The sequence below is a fragment of the Aspergillus multicolor genome, assembly GCF_047715735.1.
Source record: "Aspergillus multicolor strain CBS 133.54 unplaced genomic scaffold BDW74scaffold_3, whole genome shotgun sequence".
Lineage (NCBI taxonomy): Eukaryota > Fungi > Ascomycota > Eurotiomycetes > Eurotiales > Aspergillaceae > Aspergillus > Aspergillus multicolor.
In genome coordinates, this window is record NW_027395954.1 from 919,549 (window position 1) to 932,572 (window position 13,024).

Below are 13,024 nucleotides of genomic sequence, written 5' to 3' on the forward strand. Positions count from 1 at the left end.
CTTAGCCTCTGAATCGAGTGGATCCATTGATCGAAGGCTGCTGTCGTGCAACATCATAGGAGGGAGAAGAAGACTAAGACGCCAAGTGCCTAGTAGTAGGCTAAAGTTAGTAGCACCTTGAGAGACTCACTGAACAGCCCTCTGTCTGGCCCGTCTCAAGCCGGCGTGGACCGCGTGGTTGATTTGCGGCAAACTCAAGCGATCAGCAACTGACAAATGATGGCGTCTGACAATCGGGGAATCGACAAAGCTTTGCTCGACGTTGCATCCATGATAGGATATGACAGAGATTGTCAGCTGCCGAAGGTGAAATCCCGTATGTTCCACATGGTTGAGGACATTTCCCAGCATCCATTTCCCCATTATTAGTGCAGCGGTCAGGCTGAAGCTGAGGGCCTTGCGAAAGCGCGCAGAGAGTCAGAGAAGAGACTAGATGCTAGTCTGGGGCTGGGGGACGCCCCGTTGTTAGCGTACTCGGGAACACGCAGGGGCCAGAGCTGAGCGCCGGGGCTGCCGTACATACATCGTACATATTGTGCTAAGCCAAATAGCGATACTGGGCCCGAGTAGAGTCAATTGGCATCTGGTTGGCTGTGAGACTTGAGCTGAATACAAGGTTAACGCGGGAAGTCAGTTTGCAGTTGTCCTCCGTATTTTCTCCTGCAAAATCAAGGACCAATCTCGAATAGAAAATTTGCTGAATGTGTTGACTTCCAATGTTCGTTCGGTCGGTGCCGATGGATACCTATGATCGACAGCCACGTGATAGGTAGATGGCCGAGGTTACCTTGCTCCAGGACAATCTGTTGGGGCCTTGGCTTTTTCCGTGCCGCCATCCTCTGTCCTTCCTTGCCGAGTTTGAGGCCAATTGGTTCGTGGCAGTCTCATCGAGTCAACCCTGTTGCTTGTTTCAATTGCATTCCAAACTCCAATGGCTTCTTCAACTGTTACAGTGGCTGTTCAGTCACGGGGTGAGTTACGCCCACATCACCTGAAGCCCGAGAGCAACATACTCATCCGATGACATAGGGAAACCCATCAGGAAGCTCCCCAAGGAGGTTCAACTTTCTCCGGGTGAGCCAACCCAGAAGCTGTATGAACAACTGGCCAAAGCCTCTGGTTACTCCATTCATCGTCTGCGAATCACTAAAGCCGCCGACCGGGCCTTGGTTCCGAATTCCAAGGACAGCACTGTTGAGCAGAATGGACTTATTGACAAGACAGTCCTCCATGTGAAGGACCTGGGTATGTTTCGTACATGTACTGTGACATTCATGTGTGGCATATGCTCATTGCTTGTGTCCAGGTCCCCAGATCAGCTGGCGCACTGTGTTCATCATCGAATATCTCGGCCCACTCTTGATCCCAGTTCTTTTCCTCTACCCGCTCCGCCCATACCTCTACTTTAACTTCGACAAAATTCCAGAGCCAACTGACATCCAGCGTGTTGTATGCGCGCTTTTGTCCCTCCACTTCCTAAAGCGCGAGTATGAAACCGTCTTCGTCCACCGATTTAGCAATGCCACGATGCCGGCGCGCAACATTGTCAAGAACAGCGGTCACTACTGGATCTTAGCCGGCTGCAACATCGCCTACTGGGTGTTCCGACCCGACTCAGCTGCTGCAACTGCACGCGTCAACCCAGCCCTTGTATACACTGGCCTCGCCCTCTACGTGTTCGGAGAGTTGGCGAACTTCAACACTCACCTGGTGCTGCGAGATCTTCGCCGCCCAGGATCCACCGAACGGGGCATTCCTCGCGGGTTTGGGTTTGGCGCTGTGACCTGCCCCAACTACTTCTTTGAGGTCGTCTCTTGGGTTGGCGTTTACCTTGTCAGTGGGCTGAGCTGGAGCGTCCTGTTCTTCATTGCGGTCGCCGCCGGGCAGATGGCTCTGTGGGCCAAGAAGAAGGAACGTCGCTACCGCAAGGAGTTTGGCGACAAATACAAGCGCAAGCGACACGTCATGATTCCCGGTCTGGTCTAGAGATAGCCTTACCGGGAACCAGGATTTTAGGTTCTACACTGGACGCCTTACTCCCGGCAGTTGAGGAACAAGCGGGGCACACAGCGCTCATGTGATGGACTTTACCCCAATGAAAGTGGTGCTACGGTGCAGGTCTTGGCCGTCAATAGAGTACGAGTGTTGCGAAAAGTGAGTTACAGGGGTTTGCTCTCGGGAGACACCCCACTGATAACTATAATCATGTAATAGTATTGGTTTTTAAGAAGCCGCCTATGGGAATGAGAAACGTCGAACGCTAAACACGCACCAGAGTAGACGCCAGCAGGCTGATTATCGGCACCATGAAATGAAGCCCATTTTTTCTCGACGGAAAATACTCATTCGATCTTGAGCTTCTTCGCCCACAAATTGTAATAAGGATCCATCCCCTTCTCGCAATTCCGCTTAGGATCAGTGTCGCACTCGAAGAACCGTATGATCAAGTCCCCATCCTTGTATGTGCCATCCACCGCAGCTTGGGGAGAGTCCTTGCTATAGGAGTTGATAACCCGCTGAGGCACTAGCGCTAATCGAGCCAGAACAGTTGGATGCCATTGGACAATATGCTCCTGTTTGACACGTACACAGTTAGCTAAACTGGGCCATCTAGCGCACAAGTAGGCCATGCGAGATAGACAGGGAAATTATACAAAGCTGTGAGTCTCCGCCTTAGCAAAGTTATAGCTCCGATACAGAGGGTCAAACCACGTATCGAGGAAGAAATGAGCAAAGTCCCCCTGCCTAATCACAAAACTGCCGGTAGCCAGGTCTTCTGCGTCATTCGTGGCGATCAAATCAATGTCCTCGGAGCGGAGGTGAGAGAAGGTCTTGATAATGCTGTCTGGAGCCACGACGGGGACGTTCCGGCGCATCAAAGATTCAAGTTGGTGCTTGTTCAGTAGACGAGCCTCGAGGGATTCATTGGGGTTCATGAATAGCGCATGCACATCAAGATGAAAGAAGTAGGTTGCGGAGGGATGAGACGCCATTGCATGGCGGATTGCGGGGACTATACCCCAGCTCCGCGGGGAGTTGCCAATGTATGAGTCGTAGTCGGAAAAATTGGCGAAGAAATTTGTATATCCTGCGCGCACGGTTACTAAGTGGTTTCGATAGAGCCTACGATGAGAACGTACCATGTCGCTCAGCGTAATCTTCCCTGTTCTTGATGATCTTCTGTATATAAGCGTCGCTGTACAATGCTCGGTCGAGGAGGGTCACAATAACGACACCCGAAGTACCAATTGGAGCTGCTGAGGTCCCGGACCTGTTATAAAAGAGCTGCGACAATAGAAGGAAGACGGCTAGAAGGGCCAAAGTCAAGATGGCGGTCGCTTTGAGTTGTTTGCGACGGTGGAAGGTGAGGAATGAGGCGCGAGCATAGGGTGGAGGGCTAGAGCCCTTTCTAGGAGGCACAGCGAATTGCATGTTGGTCAATTCATTGAGCGATTATCACATCCTCATGCTCATCTCCATGCAAAGAGCTGAGAAGAAATGAAGGTTGAGGGTGAAACGACGAAGCTTATACACGGTACTACCGCATGCGGAAAACAAGGCCAGGGACCGGGATCATCATTGGACCGGAGACTGGAAAAACCGCCGGTATGTAAGGATTGAAGCTGGGAAGAAAGCCTTTGAATATGCAAATTGTGAAGTTTCAGTAGTATTGGCAAATGAAAATGACCCTGTAGAGTATAAATACAGCAAAAAACGCAAGAGCATTGAGTCGCGCGAAACCCTTTGACAGATTCTAAAGTCCCATACATCCGGGAGTAGTTCCAGCAATCATCATATAATACAAACACCCAACTGCCACTTGCGCAAGAGTGGTTCTGCGTAACGTCGCTAATAGTTCTTTTCGTTGTAGGTCGGCTTCGTGAGTTCGGCGATGTTGGTATGTTCCTCCACTGATGCCTTAACTTCACCCTTTTTCTGTTTCAGCCACTCCTCAAAGGACGGTGGTTCTGGCAGCCCCAGGCGCTTTCGGTCCTTCTTGAACTGTTCTTGAATTTTGTCCGTCTGCATCACTTGCCATCGAAGCCTCCATCCGAAAACACCCAGCTCCTTGATTCGCGCCGGCCGATCGTCCAACAAGTACTGGTCAAGACCTCCCGCCTTCCTGATTGTTCGCAGAGCCTTCTTTGTGACCTTGATGAAGAGGTGTTCTTGCAGCGCCTCACTCCAGATCTTCTTTCGTCGCACGTTGGGTTTCCAGAATCGCCTCGTCTTTCCTTCGTTTCTGCCTTGGGAGATCTTGTTTCCAAATTGAATGGTCGCACCGCCGTAGAGACCCGTGTTCGATTGACGGTACATGTAATTAGGGCTATAGGGATAAGGCGGGATGTAATCCGGTAGTTTCGGGAGTTTCTGGGCCGGTCGTGTCGTCGAGAACGATCGTTTTGAAGCTGTCAAAGACAAGCTCCGGAAAGCGGCCGAGAGGAAGGAAGGAAAGGACATGATGGAATAGGTCGGCAGGCCTGCCAGTGGGTTCTGAATTGAGGCTCAGAGACGCTGCGGCTGGACAGAGGAGTAGTACCGGTGGTGAGGCTGTAGACGCTGGAAGAATTTGGAGTTGCTGACCGCCTTGGCAATAATGAACGGATTTCCGCAACAGCTGCATTCTAGACTCTCCATTATTAACAATTTCATTCCTTCTTCTTGTTCCGTTAGGCTCAGTCTCATCTGACTCGTGTCTATCTTCTTCTGTGTTTTCCGTGTGTTTGTTAATCGAGGTCGCATCCCATCTTCACCATGGTCCAGATCAGTGAAGTCAAGGGCAATTCGCGCGACAACAGAACAGCTGCCCACACGCATATCAAGGGCCTCGGTCTACGTCCAGATGGCACTGCAGAAGTCTCCAGCGATGGATGGGTAGGACAGGCGGCTGCTCGAGAGGTGCGCGACGCGATTCCCTTCCAATTCGAAGTTGTTTAGAGCTCTGTTCGCGAGCTACCGAGATGCACAGGTCGACTAACGCAATCTTACGAACAGGCATCCGGTGTCGTGGTGGACTTGATCAAGGCGAAGAAGATGGCCGGCCGGGCTGTCTTGCTTGCTGGTGGCCCGGGAACTGGAAAGACCGCTCTTGCTCTCGCCGTGTCTCAAGAGCTTGGGACGAAAGTCCCTTTCTGCCCGATCGTCGGTAGCGAGATATACTCCGCAGAGGTCAAGAAAACCGAGGCGCTTATGGAGAACTTTCGGAGAGCCATTGGTATGAACCCGTCGGACAACATGTGAGACAAGCCCAAAGCGCTAATATATCTGGTAGGTCTCCGTGTTCGGGAAACGAAGGAAGTCTACGAAGGAGAAGTCACAGAACTCACACCCCAAGAGGCTGAGAACCCACTGGGAGGCTATGGCCGTACAATCAGCCATCTGATCATCGGGTTGAAGTCCGCAAAAGGCACAAAGAAGCTTCGCTTAGACCCCAGCATCTACGAAGCGATCCAGAAAGAGCGTGTCACAGTCGGAGATGTCATCTACATTGAAGCGAACACGGGAGCGTGCAAGCGAGTAGGGCGATCTGACGCCTATGCGACCGAGTTCGATCTCGAGGCCGAAGAATACGTTCCAGTTCCGAAGGGCGAGGTTCACAAGAAGAAGGAAATTGTGCAAGACGTGACACTACATGACTTGGATATCGCCAACGCCCGGCCGCAGGGTGGTCAAGATGTTATGAGCATGATGGGACAACTCATGAAGCCCAAGAAGACTGAGATCACAGACAAGCTGCGACAAGAGATTAACAAGGTCGTAAATCGCTACATCGATCAAGGAGTTGCAGAGCTTGTTCCTGGCGTTCTCTTCATTGATGAGGTCCGTACCTGTACTTTCCCCTTTCTACATCTGTACAGTTTCACTAACCCAATCAAAATATAGGTCCACATGCTCGATATTGAATGCTTCACATATCTCAACCGCGCCCTTGAATCCTCGATATCGCCCATTGTCATCCTCGCCTCAAATCGCGGCCACACCGTCATCCGCGGTACCGACGACGTCTCCGCCGCTCACGGTATCCCTCCCGATCTCCTCGCCCGTCTCCTCATCATCCCTACCCACCCCTATTCTCCCGACGAAATCAAGACCATTATCCGTCTCCGCGCGAAGACAGAAGGTCTCAACATCACCGACCCCGCTCTAGACAAGGTTGCCGACCACGGTAGCAAGGTCAGCCTCCGGTATGCCCTGCAACTTCTGACGCCGGCAAGCATCCTTGCGCGGGTCAATGGGCGGCCAGGAGGAATCGAGGAGGCAGACGTTGCGGAATGCGAAGACCTCTTCCTTGATTCCAAGCGAAGTGCAGCGATTGTGAGCCAGGATAGCGAGAAGTTCCTTATTTGATGCTGCAATAAGAGGGTCTAACGTTGAATGGCTGGGTGTGCCTTACATTTGACAGCAAAGAGGGTAGGATGGCGCAAAGGGAAGGCTAGAAGCAGATGGTGAAGTTACTGAATAATACTATGTATACCACGTTCTATGGCTTTGGGTTTCATGCACTGGAAAGGCGAAATTCCGACTTTTTCTTGAAAAATAAATTCTGTTGATGCCAAGATATCGTGTTCAACTTTCTTCTAATTAGATGCATCCAGTGCTCAGCGCAAAGTAGCGAATTGTTCATCCAGGATCGTCTATTCTTAGTTACGAACGAGCTGCCCAGGTCCCGCTGGTTCTGAAAAGACCAAAGCGAGACCTAACTCTGGATCCAGGGGTGCGTATGCGACCCAATAACAGCAGAATAATCTCGAATAAAAGAACCATGGTGCGAATTGCCTCTATGACGGTCTTAACCAGGTTGTATCGAAGCCCCGAAGGTTTATATAAGAAATCGGCAGAGTCCAACGGTTGAGGATGAAATGCCGCATCGAAAGGAACAGTCGCTCCGAGGTCCTCTACGGCCATCCTCAGGCCGGAGGTAATCGAGTCTTCTAAAAAGCCACGACCTGTCCAGCAGAAACTATAGCTGAGACCACGTGTGTTTTGTATGAATGCAAGGCGTGATTGTGCGTCAAGTGATTCTGCTGAGGGTTCGGGTTCGGTGAACTCCCAAATTCCCTGCACGAGGCTGGGATGTGGTGGTGAGAGTGGATTAAAAGTGATGAAGGCCTCACCGAAACGTGATACGGGAATGTCTTGAAGTACATTGACATCGTAACTCAAACAGGACTTCGGGGGAACAGGGTCCCGTCGCCTTGGGTTGTTGGACGCTATGACGAAATTATAACCCGGCGCAACGCGATGAGCAGATGTCTATAAATCAAAGTTTAGCGGAAGTGTGCGTAGGCGAGGAGCAGGATGCGTCAAGTGGTAAATGGTTGATTTTGCTTACACGAGAATCTGAATGGAGCACTGCAATATTCCTGGTCACTCCTAAGGACTGGAGAACAGTGTTCTCCTCTTCAGTTACGGTCGATCCTAACAGCCGTAGAATTTCAGGTCCATCCACCGCAAGTATGATATGGTCAAAATGCGGATATCTTCCGTCGGATGTCACAAGGTCATATTGTGATTTGGACCGTCGGGCAATCTCGTCAACTTTTGTCTGGAGATGCAGCTTTCCAGGAGGGAAGTCTCTAGCTAAGACCGCGATAAGATATCTCACCCCGGGGTCGATACGCCGCCATTTTGGCAAAGCTTCACATGCGGAGAGGAGCTGATGTTCGCTCAAGGCGTGGACGAGTGCCCTGACGGGTAAACTTGGCAGAAACCTTCCCGCATTCGTCCTCCATAACGTAGACAACAAAGGAGTAAGATATCTATCCCGAAAACTGTAAGAGTATCCATTCTCCAAAAGATACGTCTCGGTCGATATCTGAGTATCTGCGCCTTCAAAACTAGTATCAGTGAGCACATCGGCGCCGAGGCACCTTAGGCTGAAAGCGTCAAGTAATAGCCGGTAAGTCTCTAACTTGCAGAGTAATCGAGGGCACCGAAAAACGCTTTTCAACAGACTGATATGCCACTTGAAGACGGACGTATCGTCTAGAACGCCGAAAGAAAACGGGACTGATGTGGTGGAAATGCCCAGATACCGAAGTAGCGAGGTCAGATTGGCTGTGTAGGATGTCAGCCATAGAAACAAAGTTGAAGGACAGGGACTGACGACAAGCATTAGGGTTGAATGTTGGCAACTCCGTGTCAACGTGGATTTGGTTGCCCCCGTTCTCGAGCACAAGGGTTTTTATATGCCCGCCTAGTTCTGGAGAAGCTTCAAACAAGTGAACTTCGAGACTGGACCCTTGTAGAGCCCAGAAAGAGGCAACCCCAGTGAGGCCGCCACCGATAATAGCGACCTTTCGAGGCTTGGAGAACCCCATAAGCAACAATGCTTGGATCGCAAAGAATATTCGAGCAAATACGTAGTCAGACAGGGCAATGTTGATCTTGAGCACTATTGGGACTCTAGGGACCGGGGTCAGAGTCGGTCCACATCAATCGAAGCCTCAGCTTCTGCCCACACGAGATGCTGGATGACATGGGCAAAAAAAGAGGCCCAGATCAGAATCAAATATGACGGTAAGAAATACACCGAGAGGATAGGCGAGCAAATCCCGCAGGTCATCAACACCCAGCTGCGTCACGTTGAGCTGCACGGACGCACACTGCCGAAGTATGCAGCCTTGGGGCGAGGCTGATCGTATCAGATGATGGACAGGCCTGACGGAAATAGGCTTGTTCTATTGCGGAGTATCTACCGGTTAAAGCCCGACCCTTGCTAGAATGCAGTGATGTGCTCCGTAGATATAAGTGGCTTGGAGGAGCGTGCCACAAACCGCCAGACCCTGCAGCTTGTATAAATACCTGTGGAAGCGATTATTGGATTGGAGGCGGCGGTTAATACTAATAATGATTCAGGGCTGGGGTCTTCTTCAGCACTTCAGACATCATCTTTCTTGATGATAAAAAGACGTCGTCTCACCAAGTTAGTAAGGAATTTCTGTATGTCTGGGGGCTGAAGCAGCAGCAATGGTAATGGTCGTTGAGGCAAACAATAAGAGTGGAGGAAGCTTCCGGATACGGAAACGTCTCGGCGAGCAATAGATCACGTGTGGCTCCTCAATAATGCGATTCATAGGTCGCAACATCATCATCATAATCATCATCGTGGGCTCCTCAAGTCAGATCGATTGTGGTTTATGTCCGACTCTCCTCTCCCATCCTGAGCGCTCCGAGTTACGTTTTATCTGTCTTCGAGTCGCTCATTTGTACCCACCGTCCCACTGGCCCATATCTCAGACGGCTACGTACCGGTACCAGCCTCCCGCCTTCTTATCGACAACCGGTCGATCTCCTTGAGTTCCAGCAACAGACTTGCTATATCGCCCCCCATACAATCCAAGCCCACATATAGATCGCCATGTCGAACCCTCTTGATACTGATGCTGGCTCTGAGATGTTCAGCAGCTATGAGACGGAGCTCAACCTCGTCCAAGCGGATCTAAACCAGAAGCTCGACCAAATTGCGGAGTTGAGCGGGGAGCAACGCAACTCAACCATCCGACAAGCGGAGCGTGCACTAGAGGAAGCGATGGAGTTGGTGAGTTGGACACAAATTCCGGCTTCATACAGATCAAGGTGGCATGTGAGCTAACTTCCCCGCAGTTGGATCAGATGCGCCTTGAGAAGCAGAACATTCCCAGTGCAGCAAGATCGAAAGTCAATACCCGATTTCGCAACTATTCCTCCGATGTTGACGAGGCGAAACGCAAGCTCAAGTCCCTCTCTGATGACCGCAAGGCGCTTTTTGGTGATCGCTACACGGACGACCCGCAAGATGAACATTTAGAGCAGAGACAGCAGCTTCTGTCTGGAACAGAACGCTTGGAACGAAGCTCTGCTCGGCTGCAAGAGAGCCAGCGGATCGCCTTGGAGACTGAGGGAATCGGCGCTAATGTTCTGGCCGACTTGCATCAGCAGCGGGAGACTATCACGCATACTCACGGAATGCTGGGACAAAGCGAGAGTAACGTAGACAAGAGCATCAAGACTCTAAAGGGAATGGCTCGTAGGTACTGTCACCCACCCTTATACTTCCCCCTCCTAGTCTATTGACTTTGTCACTGGCTTTTCGCACCAAGCTAATCTTACTCGTGCAGGATGGCTACGAATCGGTTAATTACTATTGCTATTATTACTGTTTTGATTCTTTTGATCTTTGCTGTTATCTACAGCAAGTTCAGTTAGACATCGGGTTCGAGCAGGCTTTGGATCTGATTGATTGGAGCATGTTGACTTTCTTCTTACGACAGCGCGGAACGTTGTATGATAGCACCAACTGGGTAATCAACCTGTACTAAATATTATTATATGCTGAGCAAACCGGTTAGTTTCTTCTCTTTAACAGTATGGCATATGAAATATAAAAGGGTATCATAGGCATCAGCAGTCATCAAATCATAGAAAAACGTAAAAACCTCTATATATCCATATCCCATCATATAGGCCCTGTATCCCAGCAGACCGGTAGATTAACCCATAATGCGCATCGCTCCAAATGCAATGTTCACCACAACACCCACAAACACGGCTAATCCCTTCCGCCAGCTCCAAACACCCTCCTCCCGGCGCAACCACATCACACAGCCGACAGGCCAAAAGAACCCCATCACAGCGCCCCAGAGCATATCGTCAATTGCCCCTCGCGAATTCGACCCAAAGCCACCATCGTCATCAGTGAAGGAAACACCTTCTCCGCCCGCACCAGCTCCGCCTACCGCCATTGTGGACGAGCCTTCGTCTAGCCATCTGTCTTCGAGCTCGCGGAGCTCTGCTCCGCTGGGCATTGTATCCCGAGTACGGGAGACAGATAAAGTAGCCATGAACTGAGACCGAAGGGCTGTGACTTCGGCCGCCGTAAATCCGGTAGAGAGTAGTCGATCGAATCCACGGGGTGCGGGTATCGTTGAAGAAGAGGCTTGGCCACGGTGAGCCTGTTGGTGGGAGTTTGCATTACCGGTCCCGTCGCCGGTTGACTCGTGGGTGCCGTGAGAGTCCTTTTGGAGCGTTGAAGCAGCCGCAGCTTCAGCTTCGAGGTCTGCAGCACTCAGGACAATATCGCCGATTGAGCAGTGTACGTAGAGCCGTGGTGGTTCGCGGACCGGAGCTTTGCCCTTGTCCTGCTTAGAGGCTGTACCCTCGGCAGCATTGTTGTCTGGTGCTGATAAGGACTTGGAGAATCTCAGTGGTGGAGGTGGTAATTTCAAAGAGGCGGCGAGCGGGGCTGTGTCTTCGAGACCACGACCGGCGTAGATCAGACGAAGGCGATGCGAGGATAGACTTGACGAGAGACGGGCGCGGATTGCTTGCTTGAGTCCTGCGGCTGTGGTTGTTTCGGGGAAGTCGATATCAAGGCGGAGATCCGGTATCGATGCGGAGAAGCGGATTGTGAGGAAGAGAGGGTTGGTCTCCGGCCCCGGAGGGCTCGGGGCGAATATGTTTGATGAACTGGACATCGCCTCTTGATAGTTATCCCTGTACTATCGAGAGTAAAGAATAGCGCTCATCTTATGATTGTGTTTGTTGGAGAATAATGGGGTGCGGTGAGGTTGCCTTGCCAATGATAACAACGCCACGTGATGTCATGAAATGGATATGGAGTCTGTCATGGTCAGACAAAAAGAGAAGTGACAAAGAGGCAGGTTTCAATTAGCCCAGAAGTCAATAGTATATGTAGTAGTATCATTGGATTTAACTTTCTATTCTTATCTTCCTTCAATCTGGTAAATTCTCTTGTGTGTTGAATTCATCTACACACCTGTATTGGACCTCGGCATTCCCACCGGCTATGTATAGAGCAATTAGAAGTTTGGCATGAACTCCGATGGGATACAGAAAGAAGCGGGCACCGGAGTATTGCTCTATATATTCTAAACCGCTAATCTAACTTCTTCGTATGTTATTAGGGTTGTATTTTGTTCTATAGCAATGATATCGGTAGGTAGTGAACATGCAGTAAATCACATCTTCAGGGACAGGCCCAAGGCGGGCCTCATGCATTGCACATGGGTTGGGATCAATATCCCGGGAATCATTCATTAAAGCAATAGTCCTAAGCCATCATCCAAAGAAACGCCGTCCGATGCGTTGACACAAATCCGGAAGAACCATGTCATGATAATAGAGGAGATTGATCGTGCAAAGTGCTAAACCATGAAAGATTCACCGCAGCCGCATTCCTCCTCTGTATAATGGATTTAGCAAATAAGCTAAGCAAGAGGCATCCAAGGAGACTCACTGATGTTAGGGTTGCGGAACACAAATCTTGCGCTAAGCTTATCCTCTTGCCAGTCCATCTCACTACCAATAATGCTGAACAGAGCTTTGCTGTCGATCAAGACCTTCACTCCATCCTGCTCAACGATTTCATCAAAAGTGCCCGGCTTCTCGACATACTCCAAGTGATAGGCAAGACCGGAACATCCGCGGTTCTTGACGCCAACACGGATTAACTTTGGCTCAGGCTGTGAGAGCAATGTTCGAAGTTGTTCAATAGCAATAGGCGTCAGTTTCATGGCCGCTTTGCGAGGACGGAGCTTCCTGCGAGGCTTCTCGGTGGGCTTCGCAGTGGCGGGCGTGGATTCGATGGGCTTCGACTTTTGGATCTCTACTCGACTGGCATTGGTCTTTGACTCAACAGTTTGTGTTTCTGGGCGGCGCTGCGCAGGTTCGCGAGGAAACAGGAAATCGGCGGCAACAGACGAATCCTTTGGCCCGGGGCTTGGTGGGATCGGGAAGTGAGAAGGTAGCGTGTGAGGTCGGTATGCCGTAGCTGTCTGCATGTCGCGCTTCGATGACCGGTGAGCGTTTCCATATGAAGAGAAGAGACGGTAATTCGGCGCCAGGCGCATGCTGGAAGGCTGCTTCACGCAGCGAAGGAAGGCGGATGATGTCACTGGGGATTGCATCGTTGGTCTGCAGAGCGACATTGTGTGTGAAATAGAATGCGATATGCGAGGCGGGTCTATGCTGTGCAAAACGCCGTGTCTATCAGGTGTTCATGAGCTCTAAAAGACGAGTTGAT

General features: G+C 50.8%; 7 protein-coding genes across 7 annotated transcripts; 3 read left to right on the forward strand and 4 right to left on the reverse strand.

The window, feature by feature from the left end:
• The first annotated feature begins 399 nt into the window (after window positions 1-399).
• BDW74DRAFT_145875 (trans-2-enoyl-CoA reductase (NADPH) TSC13) lies at window positions 400-2,459 on the forward strand. Its single transcript, XM_073723247.1, has 4 exons — window positions 400-447; window positions 520-971; window positions 1,030-1,245; window positions 1,307-2,459. The coding sequence occupies exons 2-4, from the start codon at window positions 932-934 to the stop codon at window positions 1,984-1,986; spliced, it is 936 nt and encodes a 311-aa protein (XP_073587776.1). The 5' UTR covers window positions 400-447; window positions 520-931; the 3' UTR covers window positions 1,987-2,459.
• Window positions 2,343-3,432, reverse strand: BDW74DRAFT_174268 (putative alpha-1,6-mannosyltransferase subunit; the record flags this gene model as incomplete). The annotated part of the gene is made up of 3 exons (XM_073727994.1): window positions 2,343-2,573; window positions 2,655-3,088; window positions 3,141-3,432. The coding sequence occupies 3 exons, from the start codon at window positions 3,430-3,432 to the stop codon at window positions 2,343-2,345; spliced, it is 957 nt and encodes a 318-aa protein (XP_073587777.1).
• A 203-nt stretch (window positions 3,433-3,635) lies between these two features.
• BDW74DRAFT_145883 (mitochondrial 54S ribosomal protein bL28m) lies at window positions 3,636-4,518 on the reverse strand. The gene has a single exon (XM_073723248.1). The coding sequence runs from the start codon at window positions 4,459-4,461 to the stop codon at window positions 3,850-3,852; it is 612 nt and encodes a 203-aa protein (XP_073587778.1). The 5' UTR covers window positions 4,462-4,518; the 3' UTR covers window positions 3,636-3,849.
• A 132-nt stretch (window positions 4,519-4,650) lies between these two features.
• rvb1 (RuvB family ATP-dependent DNA helicase pontin) lies at window positions 4,651-6,497 on the forward strand. The gene is made up of 4 exons (XM_073733669.1): window positions 4,651-4,899; window positions 4,996-5,215; window positions 5,273-5,820; window positions 5,884-6,497. The coding sequence occupies exons 1-4, from the start codon at window positions 4,756-4,758 to the stop codon at window positions 6,346-6,348; spliced, it is 1,377 nt and encodes a 458-aa protein (XP_073587779.1). The 5' UTR covers window positions 4,651-4,755; the 3' UTR covers window positions 6,349-6,497.
• Window positions 6,497-8,601, reverse strand: BDW74DRAFT_76956 (uncharacterized protein). Its single transcript, XM_073733670.1, has 3 exons — window positions 8,108-8,601; window positions 7,334-8,058; window positions 6,497-7,254 (listed from the first exon to the last, which is right to left on the reverse strand). Exons 1-3 carry the CDS (start codon window positions 8,319-8,321, stop codon window positions 6,646-6,648), a joined length of 1,548 nt encoding a protein of 515 aa, XP_073587780.1. The 5' UTR covers window positions 8,322-8,601; the 3' UTR covers window positions 6,497-6,645.
• Window positions 8,602-9,106: 505 nt separating this feature from the next.
• Window positions 9,107-10,330, forward strand: BDW74DRAFT_76969 (v-SNARE protein VTI1). Its single transcript, XM_073733671.1, has 3 exons — window positions 9,107-9,541; window positions 9,607-10,013; window positions 10,101-10,330. Exons 1-3 carry the CDS (start codon window positions 9,362-9,364, stop codon window positions 10,186-10,188), a joined length of 675 nt encoding a protein of 224 aa, XP_073587781.1. The 5' UTR covers window positions 9,107-9,361; the 3' UTR covers window positions 10,189-10,330.
• Window positions 10,331-10,472: 142 nt separating this feature from the next.
• On the reverse strand, window positions 10,473-12,929 carry BDW74DRAFT_165713 (uncharacterized protein; the record flags this gene model as incomplete). Its single annotated transcript, XM_073726456.1, has 2 exons — window positions 10,473-11,461; window positions 12,239-12,929. 2 exons carry the CDS (start codon window positions 12,927-12,929, stop codon window positions 10,473-10,475), a joined length of 1,680 nt encoding a protein of 559 aa, XP_073587782.1.
• Between the last annotated feature and the right edge of the window lie 95 nt (window positions 12,930-13,024).